At 36.4% G+C, this 21,644-nt stretch overlaps 2 protein-coding genes across 4 annotated transcripts in view; one reads left to right on the plus strand and one right to left on the minus strand.

Moving 5' to 3' along the window:
* LOC106650698 (receptor-type guanylate cyclase Gyc76C-like) overlaps positions 1-21,644 on the minus strand; it is a 99,439-nt gene that overhangs the window by 32,056 nt on the left and 45,739 nt on the right. The window lies entirely within an intron of this gene.
* LOC111694051 lies at positions 1,169-10,082 on the plus strand. The gene is made up of 12 exons (XM_023460726.1): positions 1,169-1,718; positions 5,736-5,765; positions 5,883-6,187; positions 6,259-6,517; positions 6,600-6,665; positions 7,940-8,140; positions 8,212-8,527; positions 8,614-8,752; positions 8,857-8,921; positions 8,997-9,104; positions 9,247-9,879; positions 9,959-10,082. The coding sequence occupies exons 2-12, from the start codon at positions 5,757-5,759 to the stop codon at positions 10,027-10,029; spliced, it is 2,172 nt and encodes a 723-aa protein (XP_023316494.1). The 5' UTR covers positions 1,169-1,718; positions 5,736-5,756; the 3' UTR covers positions 10,030-10,082.

The raw sequence follows: 21,644 nt of genomic DNA on the forward strand, positions 1-21,644 counted from the left end.
CGAAAATTATGAAATCGAAGCTGAAAATCTGTTTTTTGAACGGAAAAATTTAATTTCTATTCGGCACAAAAAAAAATAGAAAATGATTTCAAATTTAGATAAATATATGTTTCAGATTTTTTTTACAAAATGAATTTTAAATAAGGCATGTTATTTGTTTATAAAAATTATTTAGTTTTTCAATTTCTTTTTGGACTTGAACTATTCAATTGCTTAAACTTTGAATTTATTTTCCATTTATTCATAGATACTCTGCATTGGATTTTTCGCGATCTAGTTTTGAATTATTATAAAATTTAATTTTAAATTTCATTCCATTTCGTTCATATATTTTCATATGAATAGCAACCTCGACTTATACATCCTCAATTTATGTAAGAATTTAACATGTTGAACGAATTGTTAGATTTAATTTTTCATCGATATTTTTGGACTGAAAGTCTCGGTATGAGTATCAAGTCTAACGTGGTCTACACTGCCACTACCTCAAGTAATGCACGAATGTTTAAAGTATTAAAATGAAAAAATTTCATATGTAATGAATTACGTGTACTCATCGCGTGGAGCTACAAATCTACAAGGATATTGTGTCATCGTTTAACCAAGTAACTCGCACAAACTTGTGCAGCACCAGTAAGGCAAGCGAGAGCGAGAGGAACGAAGATAAAAGACGCTACATGGGAAGACGCTTTAAACGCATGAGCGCCAAGCTGTATTCGGTCATGCTGCGCGTAGCGGTATAGAAGGGAGTGTGAACCCATGTTCGTTTACACAGCGGAAGGCTAGCAAAGAGTAACAGAAGTACGAAACTTCCGAATCATCATTCAACTCGCCACCGCATTTCAATCATTAACCGCTGCGGATATCAAATACTGCTTTCTTACTCGTCACATGTAAACATCGATCATAATAATATAACGTCCGACGAAACTTAACGAATCCTATGCGTTGAACAAGACTCAACAAAGGTATCTCACTCTCCCTCTTTCCCTATTTATCTTGCACATCGCACTCCAGTACAAGCACACTGACCAATTCTGAGTGCTTAACACTTACATGCGTGCATATTTCAAAAAAGTATCTTAGTGGAATCTTAAAAATTTTTAATTATTAAAATGATTATTTTTATAGAAGAAAATATAACTTTTTTTCAATGCGGTAGCACAAAATGAATATCATTATTGAATTAATAATATGACGAGAGATAAGTATATAAATTAAATAATAAAAATCATTTAAGAAACAATTATCGACTTTTGTACATTTGAATAATTCAAACATCGCGCGGAAAATTGAAGCCCTTACTTTCTGCTCCCTCATGTATTAGCCAATCGCCGTCGTATCTGTCGTGTAACTCAACTGCCGACGTCGTTCGATGATCGTCGCACAGCGCGCGGTTAGCACAGAAGTGACCTGCCATCTTTTCTCCACAGTGCCGATTTCTTTTGTTATAAAGTTAGTGAAAAATATCAAAAGAGCCATTTTGTCTGACATTTATCTGATAAGCCTGCCTATCCTGCCATCGTTCCTCCACAGTGCAGATTTCTTTTGTTATAAAGTTAGTGAAAAATATCAAGTGAGCCATTTTGTCTGCCATTTGTCTGAAAAACCTGCCCATCCTGCCATCGTTCCTTCACAGTGCAGATTTCTTTTGTTACAAAGTTAGTGAAAAATATCAAGAGAGCCATTTTGTCTGCCATTTGTCTGCCATTTGTCTGGTAAGTAAAAAAAATATCTTTTTCATTTAACTTAACGCAGAAAAACAGCTCCGTTAAAGCGCGAAATACACGAGTCCGTTGTGATATTCGTTCAATTATTGAAAAATGTCCCTACATAGTTAGGACGTAAAGTTAAAAATGCAGTATATTTTTTGAGGTTGGCTTTTTTTTTGTAAATTTTATATCATTTACTAAAAAGCATTGTTAAGTCATAGGCAACAACGCGATTTGAACTCACCACTTCGACTGATTTTGTTATATTTCTCATTTTTCGTATTTCTTAAAATTACTAAACACAAATGATAATGTTGTATTTTCTTTTTCAACTTTTTCATGATTGATATAAACGATTATTTTTAGAATGTTGCGCTGTAGCGATTCCCTCAATTAAAGCTTTCATTTTTAATAAATATTTGATTTATATTTTACGCCAGTTCGATAAAATGAAAGCAAAAGTTCGTATTTTTTTCTTCCAAAACGTAATGTAAAATCAACTCCGTTCGCGCATTTCATTCAGGAGTGAACTTGTTAGAGGCAGGTTGGCGCTCACATTTTTGCAAAGGCTGCGTCATATAACTGTGCCTCTCTCGCTTGCTCGCCAGGTTCGCACCATTATTGCTTATATAACTATCTTGTTCAAAATATTAATGTACATACAGCTCGCGATTGTTAACAACTCTGAATCCAAGTTAAAATCTACATTTTTTAATTGATCTTCAAATCCCAAATTATATGCGAAGCTTGTTGAGGTTTTATCGAGCAACGCGCACGAGCCACTAACTTTATATATGGCTCAAAAAAGCAAGCGTCGTTATTATAAGAACACAGTTATACTCGACATCAGCGAAATTGTGTGCGTCAGGCAGAAGCAGCATGTGCCATTCTCGCTATAGACGCTTCGTGCGTTGCTGTTAGCCAGCCTTCGGTAGTTCCGAGAATCAGCTCGCTCCCCGCTACTGCAGAAAATAACACGGGACTCTACCGCTCTACCTCATTGCTTCTGAAACGGCCATTTACCGTCGTGTATCTCTGTCTCTGTTTCTCTCGCTGGTTCTACTGCCTTATTTCCGATCAGATACATGTTCGTGTATGTTTCTCGATTACAAAACAACACATAATATATTGCTCACGATTCTGTAACTTTGTGCACATGTTTAGATTCATAAATAGTGTACGATCGTTTATGAATATGCGTCAAAAAATGTTTTTACTCATCTCTTATTTATGTTAAGATTATAAGTCATTATGAAAAAAACGTATAAGACTTCTCAAAAATAGAGTCTCTCAAGCGTCATGTACATATAACATCGGCGTTCTAAAGGGACAAAATTCCGTCCACTCGATCTAGTTGTTGCAAGCGTAACTCTGTTTTTCTCACGCACGCTTGCCTTGCTCGCCTCGTTTTTTTTTCGCGCAGGTATATAGATCGGCCCAAACGTAGACAAATACATAGCTTGTGCTCACTCATAGTTTCGCGCAAATGTGCAGACTCAAAGATCGTAGAGTATGCATTCATATTGACACATACATACAAAAATTTGCATAGACTTTTGTAAAAATGTATTAAAACATATCCATGTGTTACGTAATGTACATAATTTTTAACATTATTTTTATCGTAACTACTTGAATTTGTTTGTAGGCTGCTGAAGTAAACTAAGCTGCCGCAGTCTTGATATTGACTCGGTGTTAAACTACATAGAAAAGACCGAATTGTTATTACTTTATAACACTTGAAGGACTAATTACATAATAATATTTAATCATAAATATTAACAAGATCATTTGATACACTTACATTCAACCATATGTGCGAAGCTATTAGCGAGCGCGAGTTACGTAGATACTTATTTGTTTAGTAACCATGGCTGAACACAGTTTCTGACGCATGAAACTCCCGAGCCACGCAGCCTGGCGTAGCCTTGACGCTGCGTTTTGAACTCGCAGCGCCAAAAGCGAGTGAGCAAGTGAACTCTCGACACTACAGTAAACCAGCCAAACGCAGTGCGCGGAAGAATGTCTCTAACATGAAAAATTGAAGTTTCTACAATTATAATGCACGCTCATTTTTAATTCTCTGGTTCTCTCGTTAGATATATCCGATGCGGTTACAGAAGTTGATGATATAACAATTCTTCTGGATTTTTAGGGGACTTAGTCCGCGAAAAACGATCAAGCGAGCTCAATAATCATAGATTTCGTGCCTCAGGGGCTTTTTGTGGCTTCGAGCGTTGCTTGGCCGGCGATCGACGCCTATACATTGCCGAGTCAGTTCACTCCCCTCTAATGCAGCAAGTGGCACGAGCGCCGACTGTTCGACGCCCATGCCTCTGAAACAACGAGATCGCATTATGTATCTCTATCTCTTTCACGCTCGTATCCCTCGCTTACTTTGAGCAAGTTCATGCGTGTTGCTCAGTCAAACACAACGCATATTATTGGCCTATAAGCTTATAAAACTGAACTTAGCTTCAAATTTTTCGAAACTTTTACCGCTATGGTTACACACTATTAATGTTAAATTTTTTTTTTTTAATGTCTAATATTTTTTTTCTGTGTTGTTCCGAAAATAAAAACATTATACGGATTTTGTTCATATGATAGTAATCAAAAAAACACACATCAATAATGTACGTTTTCCTTTTCGATATTTGAAACTTTCGCAAATTCATCACCAATAATCGATGTCTTTCCCTCAAGGCTCAACATATTATCTCCGTGACAATCCCGAAAATTAAGATTTTACATAAAGTTAAATGATGATGTACAAAACGTGCGAGTAAAATAAAGTTATGGATTTTGCTAATTTCCGAATTGTTAAAATTTTGACAGTCTAAACTTCACGAAATATGCTGACCTTCATAACAGTGTCTTGTAACTATTTTCCCGTGTCGATAAACAGTATCAGAAACTCAAAATACATATATGAGTAATTTATTTCTCTAATGCATGATATTTCAAGATATGTACAAGCAGGATGAAAATTCGTCTCAAGCTCATTCAGAATTTATAAAAATGTTTACAAATACGAACTTCTTCATAAAAGATAAAGTTTATGATTGAAAGTCTTGTTGTTTTTCGTGAAAATTTACGCAGTTACAAAGACTTTGCTAGTGTACATTGAGCTGTGAAAAAGCGCATAAGAGAGAAATTACTTTTACCATTGGAAGTTTTCTGAATTTAAGAAATTTTTTTAGAAACTTAATTCTCAAAATAATTATTCTAAGTCTTGTGATTATTTTTATAAGACTTTCCGAGGCTTAAAAGTGTATGGGTACTTGGTTGATATTTTTTAATCATGAATTTAACGAAAAACACTGATTATTTTAATTTCATTTGATGTAACATTTTTATACATTATTCCGGCACGTATTATTTCTTAGGTACTTGGTTTTTAGTATCACAATGCAAAAAATACTCAAACGCGAATTCAACTTTGATACAAGTTACTCATATGATTTATGATAATCTCACATAGCTGAAAATATCATAGTATTAAAAATTTCTGTATGTATCGTTATATCGTAAATTATTAATTTTTATAAGTAATTATAGTCTTTTATTCATGTTTCGATCATGTTGAAGTCATTTCATAAATCTAAAACGATTTTAGAAAATTTCGATTTTTTGATAATGTTGAACGTTTGAAACTTGACACTCATAGTTTGAAATATGTTTCTCAACGTCTCCTAACTTTTGATCTTGCTGCTGTTTGAAACTTTACAAGAGCTTGATTTGAAGATGAAAGATATTATTAAGAGATCGAGAGATATTATTAAGATTTCGAAAATCCGAGTTTGAGTAAACTTATTCAGGGGTATTTTAGTATCAAAACGAATATTCTCTGAAATTTGTAGCTTTCGTTTTGCTAATGCAGAGACTGGAAAAATGTTTTCCCTGAATATTTATCAAATGCACGACTTCTATTGCACGGGGTTGTTTTTCTGCAATATTACTGAAATTATCACTTTTTTTGTTACCCAAATTTTTTTTAAAATTGCTATATCCCATTTTCAGGTATATATTACTAATTTGATCATGCCTAGAGTGAGTATATTTTATTAGTTATTAAAAAAAAAAAAAAATGAAATATTGAACAATTAAATCGAATTAATTAAAGTTTCAAATGAAATAAGTATCATTTTTTTTTGTAAAATTGTATAGCTGATTCGTTATCCTGGCCAATCTAAAAATCACAGTTTTTTTTACGATGGATTTTCATACCACTGTGAATGGTCAAGAAATGACCGAGTTTTCCGATGCAGCAGAAGAAAAAAATTTCACTGCCCAGGAAAAGTCACAATCTTGGACGAGGACCTGAACATTGATGAAAGTAAAACAACAGCGCACTATGGTCATGAACCAGATTTGCTTTTTTTGGAAAAGATGGCATTCAAACGCGAACTGTTTAGACGTTGCCAAGAAACAAGTGAATCATTAATAAATATATGGAATAATATGTCATTGGAGTATGTGTAAAATATTCAGAAAATAAATTTATACGTTAAAAATGAATATAATAACACCCTGAACATATTAGGTTTCCAGATATTGCAATTCATTACCCTCACACAAGATTATGGTCTTCTATGAATAATTATAGAAGATTAAGAGCGCCGAAGATGCCAGAAAATCTTCGCGAATTAGCCGAAAGAGTCGGTCAATATGATCCAATTAAAAATATGTATATCGGGCATTGCGAGGACGCTAATGGTGGAATTGCACTAATGTTCATGCATTCCGACATGCGTGAGCCATTGAAGGAGTGCACGGCATTGTATGGTGATGGCACCTTCAAGGTAATAAAGTTATTCGAAATTAATAATAAATTTATAGTAGCTTGAAACTCGATTAACATATTGTGCTATATAATTTTTATAGATCAGGCCAAATAATCCACGCGATATTGCGCAAGTATATACTTTTCATCTGATGAAAAATTTGTCGGTAAGCTAAAATTTTTATTCACGTTCATTAATTTCAAATAACTTCCATCTAATTTGACACCGTTATTGTATATACGATAAAATTTTTTTTAATTTTATTCAACGACTTTTGAATACATATAAAAATAGTTAAAACTGACATTTTTAATGTACGACGTTAAAATTTATTGAAATTGACCATACATAAAGAAATCAAGATCAATCATACCACTTGGTAGTGTACTCTAGTTTTCAATTCGACATCTAACTTCTTTCAAGTTTATTTTCGTTACCTTATATTAATCATTTTCATGGGGGTTCGAGCACACACATATATGATAAAGTAGCAAATTTTAATGACCAAACCTTTTTACCAAAAAAAACTTAGAACTTTCGATATTTATGCAACTTTTTTGATGGATTTTTCAGTAAATTATTACTCGGATATTATATTACATATTTTACAAGTCCCTGGATTAAGTTTTATTACTATTTTTTGATTGATCGAATTCAACATGGAATAGCGAAAATAAAAACTGTAGAAGTTGTAATAATTTCAATAAAATTTGACGAGGAACATATAGAAATGGTTATTGATAGTATAATAAAGCTACCAATAATGACATTTAATTTTTTTAAAGTTCAATGTTAATTATATAATTTAGGTTTTGATAATTTGAAAGATTTAATTCTTTTAACATTTATTTGAAAAATTACTGTAAATGTACATGTAGTGTAATTGTTATCCCTTAATTTAATTTTAATTTGTTTTGCTTTTACTGCCACATAAATCTCTTCAATATGCAATAGAAAATACATTCAAGAAAAAGAAAAACCTAAATAAAACATTCAGACTTAATCTTTTACGAATTGTTAAAACTTCACGTACAATGGGTTTTCGAGCGTTGTAATGGAGTTGAAAAATCCGGTATGGTTTTTTTATAAATTATATCGCGAGATATTGGACTCAATCTTTTAAATTTTTTAACTCAAAAAATCAAACACTTGACGAAAAAAAAAGTTGACGTATTTTCAATAAATTCTGAACCCTTGAACGCAAAACTTTTTTTTTAACTAAAAATTAGTTTATAAAATAATATTCAAGTACAAGCTACCACAATAAGTTAAAATAGAATTGATTTGATAGTCATTCAGCTAGTCATTATAATACATTCTAGTGATGTAAGGAAAACGAGAAAACTAAAAGTGAAAAAAAGTAAAAATAAATTAGGAGACACCGACATGCATAATTATATCTATTAGTGAAGTCTATTTAAACGTTTCATAAATTTATAGGGGTTCCCGGCATTTTTTTTCCTTACTAATTCAAGAACTGCAGACTTGTACAAAGCTATGCTTCGTCAGATGATTCAAGTAATTCCCGAGTTAGCTAATTTAAAGAGTATAAGCACGGATTTTGAGAGGTCAATAATTACCGCCGTTAGAGAAGTGTTGCCGAATGCACGATTGAGTGGTTGCCTGTTCCACTACATGCAAGTAAGAAAACATCCAATAAGTTCTATTTGAAGATGCAACGAATTTTTTTCTAATATCTCATCAATTTTCAGGCTTTGCGTAGATACTGGTACTGGAAATGTCGTATTCCAGATGAATTTCATAATATTCTGGAATATGCGATGTCACTAGCTTATCTTCCAGCAGAAAATATGGAAGCAGGCTTTAACGTCGTCATGGGGCTGATGAATTACCACAACGTTCCAAACGCAGATCGTTTTAATACGTACTTTAGACGTCAGTGGCTTCCACTCGCAAACGTTGTTAGCGTTTATGGAAGACGCATTAGAACCAACAACATATGCGAGAACTTTCATCTGCATGCCAAAACTTTTATTGGTGTAAGACAAGGTTTATGGCTTATGCTAGGTAACTAAAAAGATACTGATTATTTGATCTACATTAAATAATCTACATTAAACAAACCTATTTCATTAAATTTATGTTTTTTATAGAGAGATTGGGAAAACTCGCACAACTTTTTACTATTCGATACAAGACAGCGGTGCAAACTGGCCTTTTGTATTGGAGCTGGCCTGCAGATCTGTTACGTGCCAACCGAGATCTTGACGCGATGGAACCAACCCTTCAAGAGTAAGTTGAAACTTTCATCGACTAATATAGAGTCAAATAATAAAGAATCATTATTAATTAATTTTTCTTATTATTATCATTATTATTTATTTTTTTTATTAAAGAATTGGAGTTCGGGCTTATTTAGAGTTTGTCGTTCGTCAGCGTCGAGGAACGTTTTTGCCAGAGAGTGAGTAAAATTTTTCTACGTAATATGTTATCCAGTATTATGTATTTCGCAATAAATATTGAATATTTTATCCAGTCGAAAATGACAATGGGGACGAAAATGAAAATTACGAAGAGGATGATACTTTGGTTGATGAATTACATCGGATCGGCCTCAACGTATTCATTGCTCAGGATGAAACAGGTAACATGACAATTTATATATATATATATATATATATATATATGTGAGTGTCACTCAATTCCTATGTTGCTTGAAACTTACTGCTTTTTAAAATTTACTACTTTTTATAATTTTTATAATTCGTTTATTTTATTCAACTTAGGAAACGAGTTTGAAACAGGCGTACCTCCAAACCAACCAATTCGATTGGCACCTGTTCAAGTTCGACTACAGGATCTGCCTGACGATGCCGAGCTCAATAATCCTTTCGCTCCAAACCGTAGGGGTAGAGGACGGGGCAGAGGATCAGCTAGAGGAGGAGCAAGAGGCGCTAGAAGAGGAGCAGGCGGAAGAGGAGGAAACAGAGGAGCAGCAGCAGGAAGAGGAGGAGCCAGAGGCAGGGGAGTCGCAAGAGGCACAGGCGAGAGAGGTGCAAGAGGTCGAGCGAGAGGTGCAAGAGGTCGAGCGAGAGATGTAATTTTACAAGACCATCAACCTCCAGATGCAGTAGATCTAGCAGGTGTAGAGGCTCCACTTGCATTGAATGTAGATAATGTAATACCGGCTGCCCAGGGTCCACCTGCTTTGGTTGAAGAACTTCCAGCTGCAATAGCTGGGACTGCAGAGGCTCCACCTGCATTTGCCGCACCTATAGTAGCTGCAGTAGAAGAAGCTCAACTTGCAATAGCTCAACCTGCAATGAATGCGATGGATGCAGTAGAACCAGTACTGGAGCAAGTAATTTTTAATCAGCGGGAACAATCATCTAATATGATAAATGACGTCAATCCAAATGGTAAGAAGTCGTTTGTCTGTTCGTTTTCATATGTGTACTTATAGCAGTTTTGAAGAAATGAATTTGATTTATTATGTAGGAGGAAACGGGCGAGAGCAGAGTTCAGAGGAAAATTTAAATCGTATAGACGATAGTGGTAAGTTTCTATAACATCGTTTATAGTTCTCCGTTGATTTTATTTGTTTTATTTTTTCCTGAAGCAGAAGAAACGGAAAATATAGATGATCTATTTCCTGATACAAATGTGTTGAATCATACAGACAGTTTAAATGAAAGTGGTAAGACATCGTTGGCCTACTTGTATTTTTCACATTGTAATTTTTAATAAATTGAATTTGATACTTCAAGTAGAAGCAACAGCAAATGGACAAGAACAACGTTTGGAGGAAGATTCGAGTAGTAAGTGTTTATCATTTAGTCTGCAATTTTTACATAACTCCAATTTTTTTCAATTTCCTATTTTTCAGACGATGAAATTAATATTAACGGCGATTCAGTTTTGAACGCAAATTTGATGGATAATGCAAGTAATATTAATGAAAATTGTAAGACTCTGTTTCGATTACTTTAAATTGATGAAAAGTTTCTAAGAAACATTTTTTTTAGTTTATTCTGAGAATAATCAACACGAGAACAATCCTATTCGCTCGGTTGATGAGATACTGGCTGAAATCGGTTCAGAAAACCAATTCTGTTTAGAAAACAACCCCGGGGAAGCTGATGAACGACCAGTAGCAAATGAAATTCGAAGTGTTCGGGTGTCGTACTTCGAAAGAAGATTCGGGAACAATTCTCAGAGAAGAGAAGGCGAAGCTTCTCATTCGGCAGAAGAGCCACCAGTAATAATAGTGCATTAAATATTAATTTCTAGCGCTTTAATAAATAAATATTATAATATTTTTATTAACAGGTTACTGATAATCATGCAGCAGCTAATGAATCTTCTGTCGACAATAATTCAGTGGTACCGAAAAAGAAGCGTAGGAGAACTCCCCGTTCAAGTAACTTATTTTTGAAATATTATTATTTTTTTATTAACTAATAATGCATATGATATAATTGTATTTTAAAACTTTTACAATATAATGATCTTAGACATTTTTAGTTTATTCAAAATATCAAACGGAAACCTCGGTGAGTCTTTTAATATATAATTCATGTAGAAGTTAAGACGATTCAGCTGTTTTGGTAACTTATATATTTTTATTGTTTTTAAACTATATATGCAACAAATCATTGGTGCGTAATATTTGGTTTTACAATTTTACGCCTTACTAGATGTTTCAAACGCGCCCCGTGCTTGTCAATTTTTTTATTCGTGTTTTGAGATTAGTTTAAGATTCGTCGTCAGTGTCAGCCAATCAGAGGTCGTTTCACACGACTTCACTTTTCGGCGGTTTTCTTTTTTATAAGTAACAAATAAAAAGAAAAAATCAGAAGATCTATTTTGTAAATGCATAAAGTATTCAAAATTTGTTCCATGCTATAATAGATTTTATTTTTTCTGCACAAAATGTAATATTATTCTAATCCCAATGACCATGGTTTTAAAGTTGTGGGGCCCATGTCTTTGGACCGACTTTCTTTATCAACTAATGGTCATTTTGTGGAACTAGAATGGGGTTCATGTTTCTGAATCAATTCAAAGTTCCACTTGGGATGCGAATGAATTACATTTTTTTTAATACTTCGAATAAAAGATTTAAATTTTGGTATAAATTTTAAATGAATACTTTTTTCTTTACTAATAGATTTGGAATAGGTTTAGAAATGAAGTCGTCCTTAATTTCAAAAAATTGCGACTAAGGAAATAATTATAGATTGATTAATGAGTTTGTTAGCATTAATAAATTTATATTGAAAAATTTCAAAAGTTTCTCATTACACATTGTAATATTACGATTTACAATTTTATGCCTTATCTATAGGGCGTTTTCCAATTGTCACAAAAAGGTCACTTTACGGCTTTGCCTGGAGGCAAAATAAACAAGGTTTTACATTTGCTTAACTTACAACACCTTGCATATTTTACCTCCAGGCCAATCGTAAAGTGACCATTTTGTGATAATTGGAAAGTCCCCTATTGCGTAAATTTATTAAGTATTCGAAATTTGTTGAATATTATAATACACTTTGATATTTCTGCACAAAATGTAATATTATTCCAATCCCAATGTCCTTGGTTTTGAAGTTGTGGGGCCCATGTCTTTGGACCGACTTTCTTCATAATCTAATGGTCATTTTGTGAAACATGAATAGGGTTCAAGATTCTGAATCGATTCATAGTTCCACTTGGGAAGCGAAGTAATTACATTCTATATAATAATTCAAATGAAAGATTTAAATTTTAAATGAATACTTCATTATTTACCAATAGATTTTGAATAGTTTGGAAACTAAAAGTCGTTCTTAATTTTAAAAATGTTACTAGGTAAATAATCATATATCAATTAATGAGCGTGTTAGCATTGGTAAATTTATAATGAGAAATTCCAAAAGTTTCTCATTTCACATTGTACTATCTAGATATACAATTTTATGCCTTATCTATAGCGTAAATTTATCAAGTATTCAAAATTTGTTGAATATTATTATAGACTCTATTATTTCTGCAGAAAATGTAATAATATTCCAATCCCAATGACCATGGTTTTGAAGTTGTGGGGCCCATGTCTTTGGACCGACTTTCTTCATAAACTGATGGTCATTTTGTGAAACATGAATAGGGTTCAAGATTCTGAATCGATTCATAGTTCCACTTGGGAAGCGAAGTAATTACATTCTATTTAATTCAAATGAAAGATATAAATTTTCTATTTAAATTTTAAATGAATATTTTGTGAAACATGAATAGGGTTCAAGATTCTGAATCGATTCTAAGTTCCACTTGGTACGCGAAGTAATTACATTCTATTTATAAATTTCTGTTTAAATTTCAATGAATACTTGATTTTTTACCATTAGAATTGGTATAGGTTCGAAACTAAAAGTCGTCCTTACTTTAAAAAATTGCGACCAAGTTTTTCGACTTCAAAAATTGCGATTCAATTTTTATAGGGATTGCATTGGTTTATGGATGATTTGTTTTTATACTTGATTTTTTATGCGCTAGGGTTCAAGTCTTTGGGTTGATTATTTTTGAAAATTTTTTAAAACACGATAATTTAGCATTTGCACATTTTATTGTACAGAAAATTGTACCTTATTGAAAGCATAATGATCTAATCATTTTTTAAAAGTTTTATTTATATGTAAAATATTTGTATTAGCATATTTTTTTCTAATATCTTTCTTAATTTTATTATTTTACTTTTCCACAGAATGTGAACTGCTCGGGTGTGAAGGAAAATTTCATGTCCTGAAGTTACTTTGCAAACACCGGTTTTGTGTACCGTGTATCAAAAATTTTCTAACCCGGGAGTGTCCACATTGCAGGAGCGAAATAGGAAATTATCTTCCTCTAAACCTACAGGGTGGGGAAAGGTGGGAGTCCGGCGAAGCCCAGGCCTTAGAAACCAATTTCATCCGACAAATCCAAACAGAGAGAATGGACTTGGAGCAACGAGCTTACGGTATAATAAAAATTATTTATGCGTATGAGACATTTTTTTTTAAATACTTAAATTATTTTTCTTTCTATTTTTTACAGATCTCGATGTTGATGTTGATGACTTAATCAATGGCGGGGAAATAGAATTATAAATTTTTATACTTCTTGGCCAAATATGTATTAGATACATATGCATAGACAACAATATAATAATAAGAAAATGTCATTAAATTTTGATAGATAAAATTCGAATTCAATATTCAATAATGTGTACACCACGACTCTTATTCCCTTAAAATTAAATTTATATTAAAAGTGCGTTATGTAGATATGTAAGTTTGAACATTTATTGTTTAAATATAGTTGAAACGACTGCTCATTGAATAGTGCTAATTAATAAAAAAACTATGTGTTGCTGTAAATATGCTTGTTATTTTTACGTATTAATGTTAATGAAAATAACTTATCCCTTACTAAAACAATATATAAACGAAATTAAATTGAATTTTATACTAATTCAAAACTAGATGGCAAAAAATCCAATGCAGAGTATCTATGAATAAATGAAAAATAAATTCAAAGTTTAAGCAAGTGAACAGTTCAAGTCCAAAAAGAAATTGAAAAGCTAAATAATTTTTATAAACAAATAACATGCCTTATTTAAAATTCATTTTGTAAAAAAAATCTGAAACATATATTTATCTAAATTTGAAATCATTTTCTATTTTTTTTTGTGCCGAATAGAAATTAAATTTTTCCGTTCAAAAAACAGATTTTCAGCTTCGATTTCATAATTTTCGTGAACAATTATTTAATAAAAATATTGTGTTTCTTATAATGTGCAACTTTTTTTCTTACAATCTATAGAAAAATATCACATCGATTACTTTAATTGAAAGATGAAATAAGATTACGATATTGGGATTAATGGTTGTTTTTTTACGAACTTTGCATTAAATACTGACTTGTAATATTTATAGGCTTAATATTTTTTTTAGCTTATTAATATTACCTTACTATAACTATTATTATATTATTATTAATATATAATCAATACTATTAATATTTGCTTACAAATAATTTTTTAGTAAAGGTTTACAAGAAGATAAATACAAGTTGTCAGAATTTAATTCACCATCCCGTTTATGCTCGAATTTTCTATCAATGTAGCCACCTGTGTTCGTTCAATATACATTGGTAAGCTTAGTGCTATCTAAAAAACACCTTGTAAGTTTGAACATTTATTGTTTAAATATAGTTGAAACTGCTGCTCATTGAATAGTGCTAATTAATAAAGAACTTCGTGTTGCTGTAAATATGCTTGTTATTTTTACGCATTAATGTAAATGAAAATAACTAATCCCTTGTTAAAAACAAAAAAAAAATTCAAATTTGTCCATCAGACAAGAACCGCTGGTAATTCATGAGCAAATAGCTTTCACCGTGAAAATGATAACTACTTTTCCAATTTTTTCGTTTCTAGACAAGAAGTCTTTATTCAAACACATTGATCACACAAATTTTCGAAAAACGAAATAACTTGAATCTGGCAAAAAGAAACGAAACCTCGTTTCCGAGTCTATCACAGAGCTACTTTCAAAAGGACGAAATAGATAACATTCGAATATTATTTTCAATTATGTGTATTTTTCCCATTTTTTAATTGAATTTCTATAAAATGTGCGTGATTCTAAATACTATATTGTTTCTCTAATGTAATTTCGTGAATATTTAATTTTTATATATTAATGAATTTTAGTCACTTACCTTATTATTCAACACAAAGTGCAGAGCTGCACATTTATGTATTTAAAAATTTTTTCCAAAATTTATATCGGTAACATTGAATTTTATTGCTATTATTTGAAATTGAAACTTTTTCATCACGTTATTATTTATCGGATAGTCATAAAAAGCATTTAACGAAAATTAATGATATAAGGTGATATCGTATTAAAAAAAATAAAAAAAAAAACAAGTAGTTAGCTTAATTCCATTTAACAGGTGGGTAAACATGGCGCCATCTAATGATGTACACGAGAAAATACACAACAAATTGTATCTTAAAGAAGGTCACTATTAATTTTACGCACTATAAGTGTGTAGAGTTTGTCTGTGTATAAAAAAATTGTGTACAGTTTGACCGTGTAAAATATATTACTTCTTACAACGACGGACTCGGATAGAATTTGTCTGTGGACAAAAAATGTTGTGTAGAGTTTATTTGTGTATAAATTATTTTCTACTTTGATCATCGAACACGTGTAGAATTTGACCGTGTACAAATAATTTACGATTTTAGAGCACAGCGTTCGTGTAGAGTTTGATCGTGTAAAATTAATTCGTGCTATTTATCACAATACTCGTGTAAAGTTTGACTGTGTATGATTTTTCTGCATATTAACGGTGTACAATTTAACCGTGTACAATAATTGTAAAAACATATACAAAATATTTGTGTAGAGTTTGTTTGTGTACATTTTACTCGACGTGGGCAGTTCTGAGGTGGACACTTTGTACGGTGCCTTTTTTTACGAGAATCACATGGAGCCATCGATTCAGTCAGTAACCTCTGATGCTTATGCGTAGGCGTTGTGAACGCCACGGCTTCTGTAGTAGTAGTAGTAGTAAGTTTATTGTCATAAGCGTACGTGCGCATACAGACTTTGAGCATATGGCGCGTGCATTTGAAATGCTACATATTTAATTACTTATAATATATTGCCCATAGGGGTCTCTCTAATTATTATTAAATCTTACTTTGAACTTGAATATTTACAGTTTAAATGTTAATTATATAGGTTGTACCATATAATTTAAATTGCATAGATTACATCATAACAATTAATTAATACTGTATTGTTTGAATTGTATTTAGTCTTATAATAGCGCTCAGTGTTGCTAATTTATTTGAGATACATTGATTAAAATAAACTTATTTAACTAATATACCTACACTGTGTGACTTAGTTATAGTTATTTAAATATTTATATTTATTTTATCGAGGAATATAATAGTAATGCGCCGCTTAAAACAACAAAATAAGTTTTCGCTCATTATAAAGTTGATGATACTCGCTGACAGGCGGAACGCAACGACTTCATTGGCTATGTAATATAAGGCCCCACAGCACGATCGTGTGCGCTTACTTCGCGGACTTCAGTCGCTCGATCCTCGCTTATATACACACATACATACAGGTACACAGTATAGCGTGTATAATAAACCGGTAAATTTATCCTCGACTGTATCCGACCGCATGGGAAATGCGCTTCAAATTGTGAGATCGCTCCGAGTGAAGTGCGAGACGACGACGACAAGTTGAGAGGCTGCTGCATTACTCGCATATTATGCAGTAGCATTGCCCGAAAGTTCCCGTCCAATTAAAGGCTAATTGAGAGAGTAAGCCAGGCAGAATGAGTCGTTATCCTTTTTGCATTGTTACGCGCGCTTGTGCCCGTGGCAGCAGCACCCGCGTCTCGCTTATTACATTGTGTGCGATTTGCGGCGGGCATCGGCGGGCGGACAGCATTAACTACACGGTAGCTATATAGTTATAAGCCCGTTTATAATGAAGTTGAGAGATTGATTGATACACATTTTATTTCGCCTAGGTGTTTCCACCGTAAGGCTGAATTAGGGTATGTACAAGGTAATTCACTGTAATACAACAATAAAACAATAAAACGAAGACATCATAAGTGCAACAGAACAGAAGTGTAAGCAATGACAATTATAAGAGTAAACAACAATAAGTAACATGAGATTTAAAATGTAAAATACAAAGCAATATTATAGCAATCGACGACAATCGATGACAGCTGAGCAAACAACAGGCCAAGCACGGCTCAATCCCTCGATGCGCACAAGATCACCGGAGCAGATGACATTTGAGGGCCGTCTTGAACACATCGATAGACTGGGTATTCACGAGGGTAAGTGGAAGTGAATTCCATAGTCGCGCAGCTTGGATGGTAAAGCCATGCTCATAAGTGCTGGTGTTGAAATCGTTTTCGGCGAGATTCGGCCTGGTCGCGCTACGCAGGCTGTAGCCTACAGCAGCGCGAGGCGAGAGGAAGCCGGCGAGATAGGTTGGCCTGGCAGTCCGGAGCACTCTGTGTGTTGTTGTACCCAAGAAGTAGCTTCGCCGCTGCGATGGAGTAAGCCAGCCCAGTTCACGCCGACGGGGCGCTATAGCGGCATCACGTCGAAGATTGTAGACGAACCGTATGGTGGTATTTTGCAAGCGTTGCAATTTTTGCTTCAGTGTTGTCGTCAGGCCCATATAAACAACGCAGCCATAGTCGAAGTGCGGCTGCACCAACGCCAAGACGAGCAGTCGTCTAACGTCAACAGACAGCAGTCGCGAGTGGGCACGCAGTCGATGGAGGACGCCATGGACTCGTGATGACAGCTGGTTGACATGAGCCTTCCAAGACATGTTTTGGGTAATTGTCATCCCAAGGTCGCGCACCCTCTCCTGGAATGGGACCGTAACTCCATCAATCCGGACAGGGTCACAGGCGTGTAGGTCCAAGCGCATGTGCCTCTGGTCCGAAGCCACGACAATCGCCTGGGTCTTTGGAATACTCCACGTGAGGCCACAGTCCCGTGACCACCGCAGCACCGAGTCAGCATCAGCGTTGATCCTGGCAATAGCATCGTTCAACTTATCGGGTTCGCACGATAAGTAAATTTGAAGGTCATCAGCGAACAGCATTGCCGTAGTACGGCAGTGCTGGAGCGCATCAAGCAGTGAATCGATAAACATCGAGAACAAAACTGGCCCAGGCGACGATCCCTGCGGGACCCCCGACGTGCAGGTCCTGTATGTCGAGGTCTCGTCACCCTCACCGACCACAGCCTGCCGGCGCTCACTCAGGAAAGAGTGCACAAGCCTGAGCGAGAGGTCCCCAAACCCAAGCTCACGCAGGCGACGCAGCAGGACCGTGTGATCCAATGTGTCAAAAGCACACTTAAAGTCAAACAGTACAAGTACTGTCACAAGACTTTTGTCGATTGCCTGACGTATGTCCTCAGTGACCTTCAATAATGCAGTCTGCGTGCTGTAGCCCGACCTGAATCCCGACTGCAGTGGTGACAACAAACTATTTTCTTCAAGGTAGGCCGAGATCTGAAGTGTGATCAACCTGTCGCAAGCACGGGCCAAATGCGGCAGGTTGGCGATGGGGCGAGTCTGCGCAGGGCTCAGAGGCTGAGCCACCTTGCTCACCGGTGTTATGGTAGACGTTCGCCAAAGTGCAGGATAGCGTCCAGTCGAGATAGCGCTGTTGAAAATGTGAGTTATAAAAGGCGCAATGATCACCAGCGACTCAGACAGATACGTCAGGGAAATGCCGTCACAGCTCCGTCCACGTGCGCCGCGCGCAATCCAGCGCAATGCCTCGAGCATCTGCATCACGGTGACCGGCCGAAAAGCAAATTCGGCGTCTCGACGCATCGGCGGTGTGGCAATAATCGCTTGAAGGGCCTCCTCAGTGCATGCCGGGTGCGAGTTGTTAATGGTAGAGTAATGCGCCATAAGCTCTTCAGCTGAGAAGCGAGCCAACGGGGACGGATGCGAGACTGACACGAGACCAAGTCGCTGCATAAACGACCATCTCTGTGCATCATCCACACATGCAGCTATGCCTTCGCGCAGATACTGTTCGCGGGCCCGCTCGATGTCGCGTTTGATTTGTCTACGAAGCTCACGGTATCGACCCAGCAGCACGGCGTTACAAGTTCTGCGTGCACGCTTGTATAGTGAGTCACGCTCACTACACTGCGCACGAAGCTCAGGCGTGAACCACGGTGCAGGATTTCTTCGCTGCGTTCGCGACGTTAAAGGGGCATGCACATCCAAGAGTCCGACAACAACACCATTGAAACACGCAAGCAGGTCGTCAACATCCTCCTGAGAGCAATCAAGACGCTGAAGAGACGCCAACTCACCACCAAGTTGCTCATTGAATAAGCTATAATCAATGTTCTTGAAAGAGCGAGTTAAATATGTCTTTGCTGTAGGCACCGCCGCAGCTACTGAGTAGTCGAAAAAAAAGTAGTCGTGTCCAGAGATGAATGGCACGTCGGATTTGGTGTAATTGGAAACAAGTGAGATGGAGTCGACAATGGCCAAATCGATCCATGTTCCAGCCTCGCTATCATGGTTAGTTGGCTCAGATGGGATCAAATCCAAGGAACATTGCTGGATGTGAGAGCGCAACTCCTTGGTGTGGTACTCCCGTATCTCAGCCCGCATGTCTACGTTGAAGTCTCCGACCATCACTACATGGCCATATCTGTGACAGACAGACTGGTAAAATTCAAACAGACCGTTGAGGACTCGGCCGTCTGGCGGGCGATAGACCGATATGAGCAGCAGCTTCTGTCGATCCAGATGCAGCTCGATAGCCAAAAACTGGACATCATTTATGTGCTTGACTTCGGGCGAGTAAAGTACTGTGAATTTTATTGTTTCGCGCACATAACATGCCACGCCACCACCCTGCCTCCACTGACGATTTTCGGTCAGTCCAGGCAGACCGCGATCAGTGCGCAACAAAGAGTAGCCAGGTATCGCCACGCTCCGGTCGTCAATGGACGGCGTGAGCCAGGACTCAGACAACGAGAGTACGTCGGCACCGACAGATGCAAGCTTGTCGGTAACAGTCGCCATATGACCTCGAATCGAATTGACATTCATCTGCAGTATTCGCAAACACGAGCGCGCCTCCACCGACGACGATCGCAGTCGGGAAAGCTCCTCCTCGAGTCATGCGATCAAATCCAAGTCAGCCTCTGTGATCAGTTCAACGCGCTCGGCGCCACGGTTCTTGCGAGCGTAGACGCGTCCGTCGTCGGACCAGACCGAGTCGTAGGCGGATCGCCTTCCTTTCTCCTTGGCCAGGCGCAGCAGCTTATAAACGGGTCCGGGCAGGATCTCAAAAAGCCCGACCTCAACATGCTGCCCACCAGCACGGACATCGGAGAACATCAGCTTGCCATATCGTCGCTTAAGTCTCACAACATGATTGCGCGTGACCGGCTGCTTGAAGGTCACAATGAACGAAAAAGTGGGGATGGCACGTTGGTTACCACTCCTCCGAGGCAGCGGGTCGTCGGCAAGGAAACGGCACGCCTGAACATCGTCGATGCTCCTCTCCGAGCCGATGCACGCAAGCACCTCCTGGACGACACCATGCAGAAGCTCCGGCGTGTCATGCGGTATAGATAGCGGTACTCCCTTTATTCGGACATCGGTACCAGGACGTGCGGACGTCAGGCGCCGCTTCACGTCCGCAAGTTCCAACGCCATCGCCGAGAGGCGCGCCGCCTGGTCAGACAACGCAGCAGTAAACATATCAATCTTGGCGTTGGTCTGGCCCAGAGCAGCGGCGAGCACATCCGTTTTCGTGGTGATGAGGTCGCCAACAGACGACATCAGGCTCTGAATTTGCGATACAATGGCCTCGGATTCGCTCATTATAACGACCGTCTGACAGCAGAGTCCAAAGATACACACACAACAACAACAATTACAATAGAGCACGAGTAAGACGTAAACACAGCACAGGTCGCACACTTCAGTAGCAGTTTCGCGGTTATTTTTTTGGTTTAATCGATAACTTTTTACGGGCACAGATCACAGTACCAGGTCCACCATTAACACGATCCTTGCAACGAGCACTAGATGCACAAAAAAACGTCACAATTTTTGAGCGCTATTTACGGCGTCGAGAGGCAGAATTGTCGGAGCTCGATTCAAACGCGTGTTTACACTTGAGAAGAGAGAGAGAGAGAGAGAGAGTGAGCTGCCTGCGCGTTACTTTGGATCTTATTATGAGAGTACACGAACGAGGCACGATGAAGGGACGCACGAGCTTCGATTTTTTAAAGTGAAACTTCTTTACGCGCGTTGGCTATGGGAAATTAAGCCGTGAAAAAGGAACATTTTACCCAACTAATGTCAAATATTTCGAGGTCAATGACCTCGCACAGTGCGGCATATTTTGATTTCTCGGATTTCTGATTTCCTAAAAGAGTTTTTCGCTCGCTGTATTTAGCTATTGAGCGCCCATAAATATTTTTCATATTTAAAAAAAAAAATTTTAAGATTTTTCTTTTTTCACGTTTGTAGAAAAGTGAGACCTGTCCTACTTTATGGATTAAATAAAATTTTTACCTTGTCCCCTTAACGTAATTAATGTGTAA

The sequence above is a fragment of the Trichogramma pretiosum genome, unplaced genomic scaffold (assembly GCF_000599845.2).
Source record: "Trichogramma pretiosum strain Unisexual culture from Peru unplaced genomic scaffold, Tpre_2.0 scaffold38, whole genome shotgun sequence".
Lineage (NCBI taxonomy): Eukaryota > Metazoa > Arthropoda > Insecta > Hymenoptera > Trichogrammatidae > Trichogramma > Trichogramma pretiosum.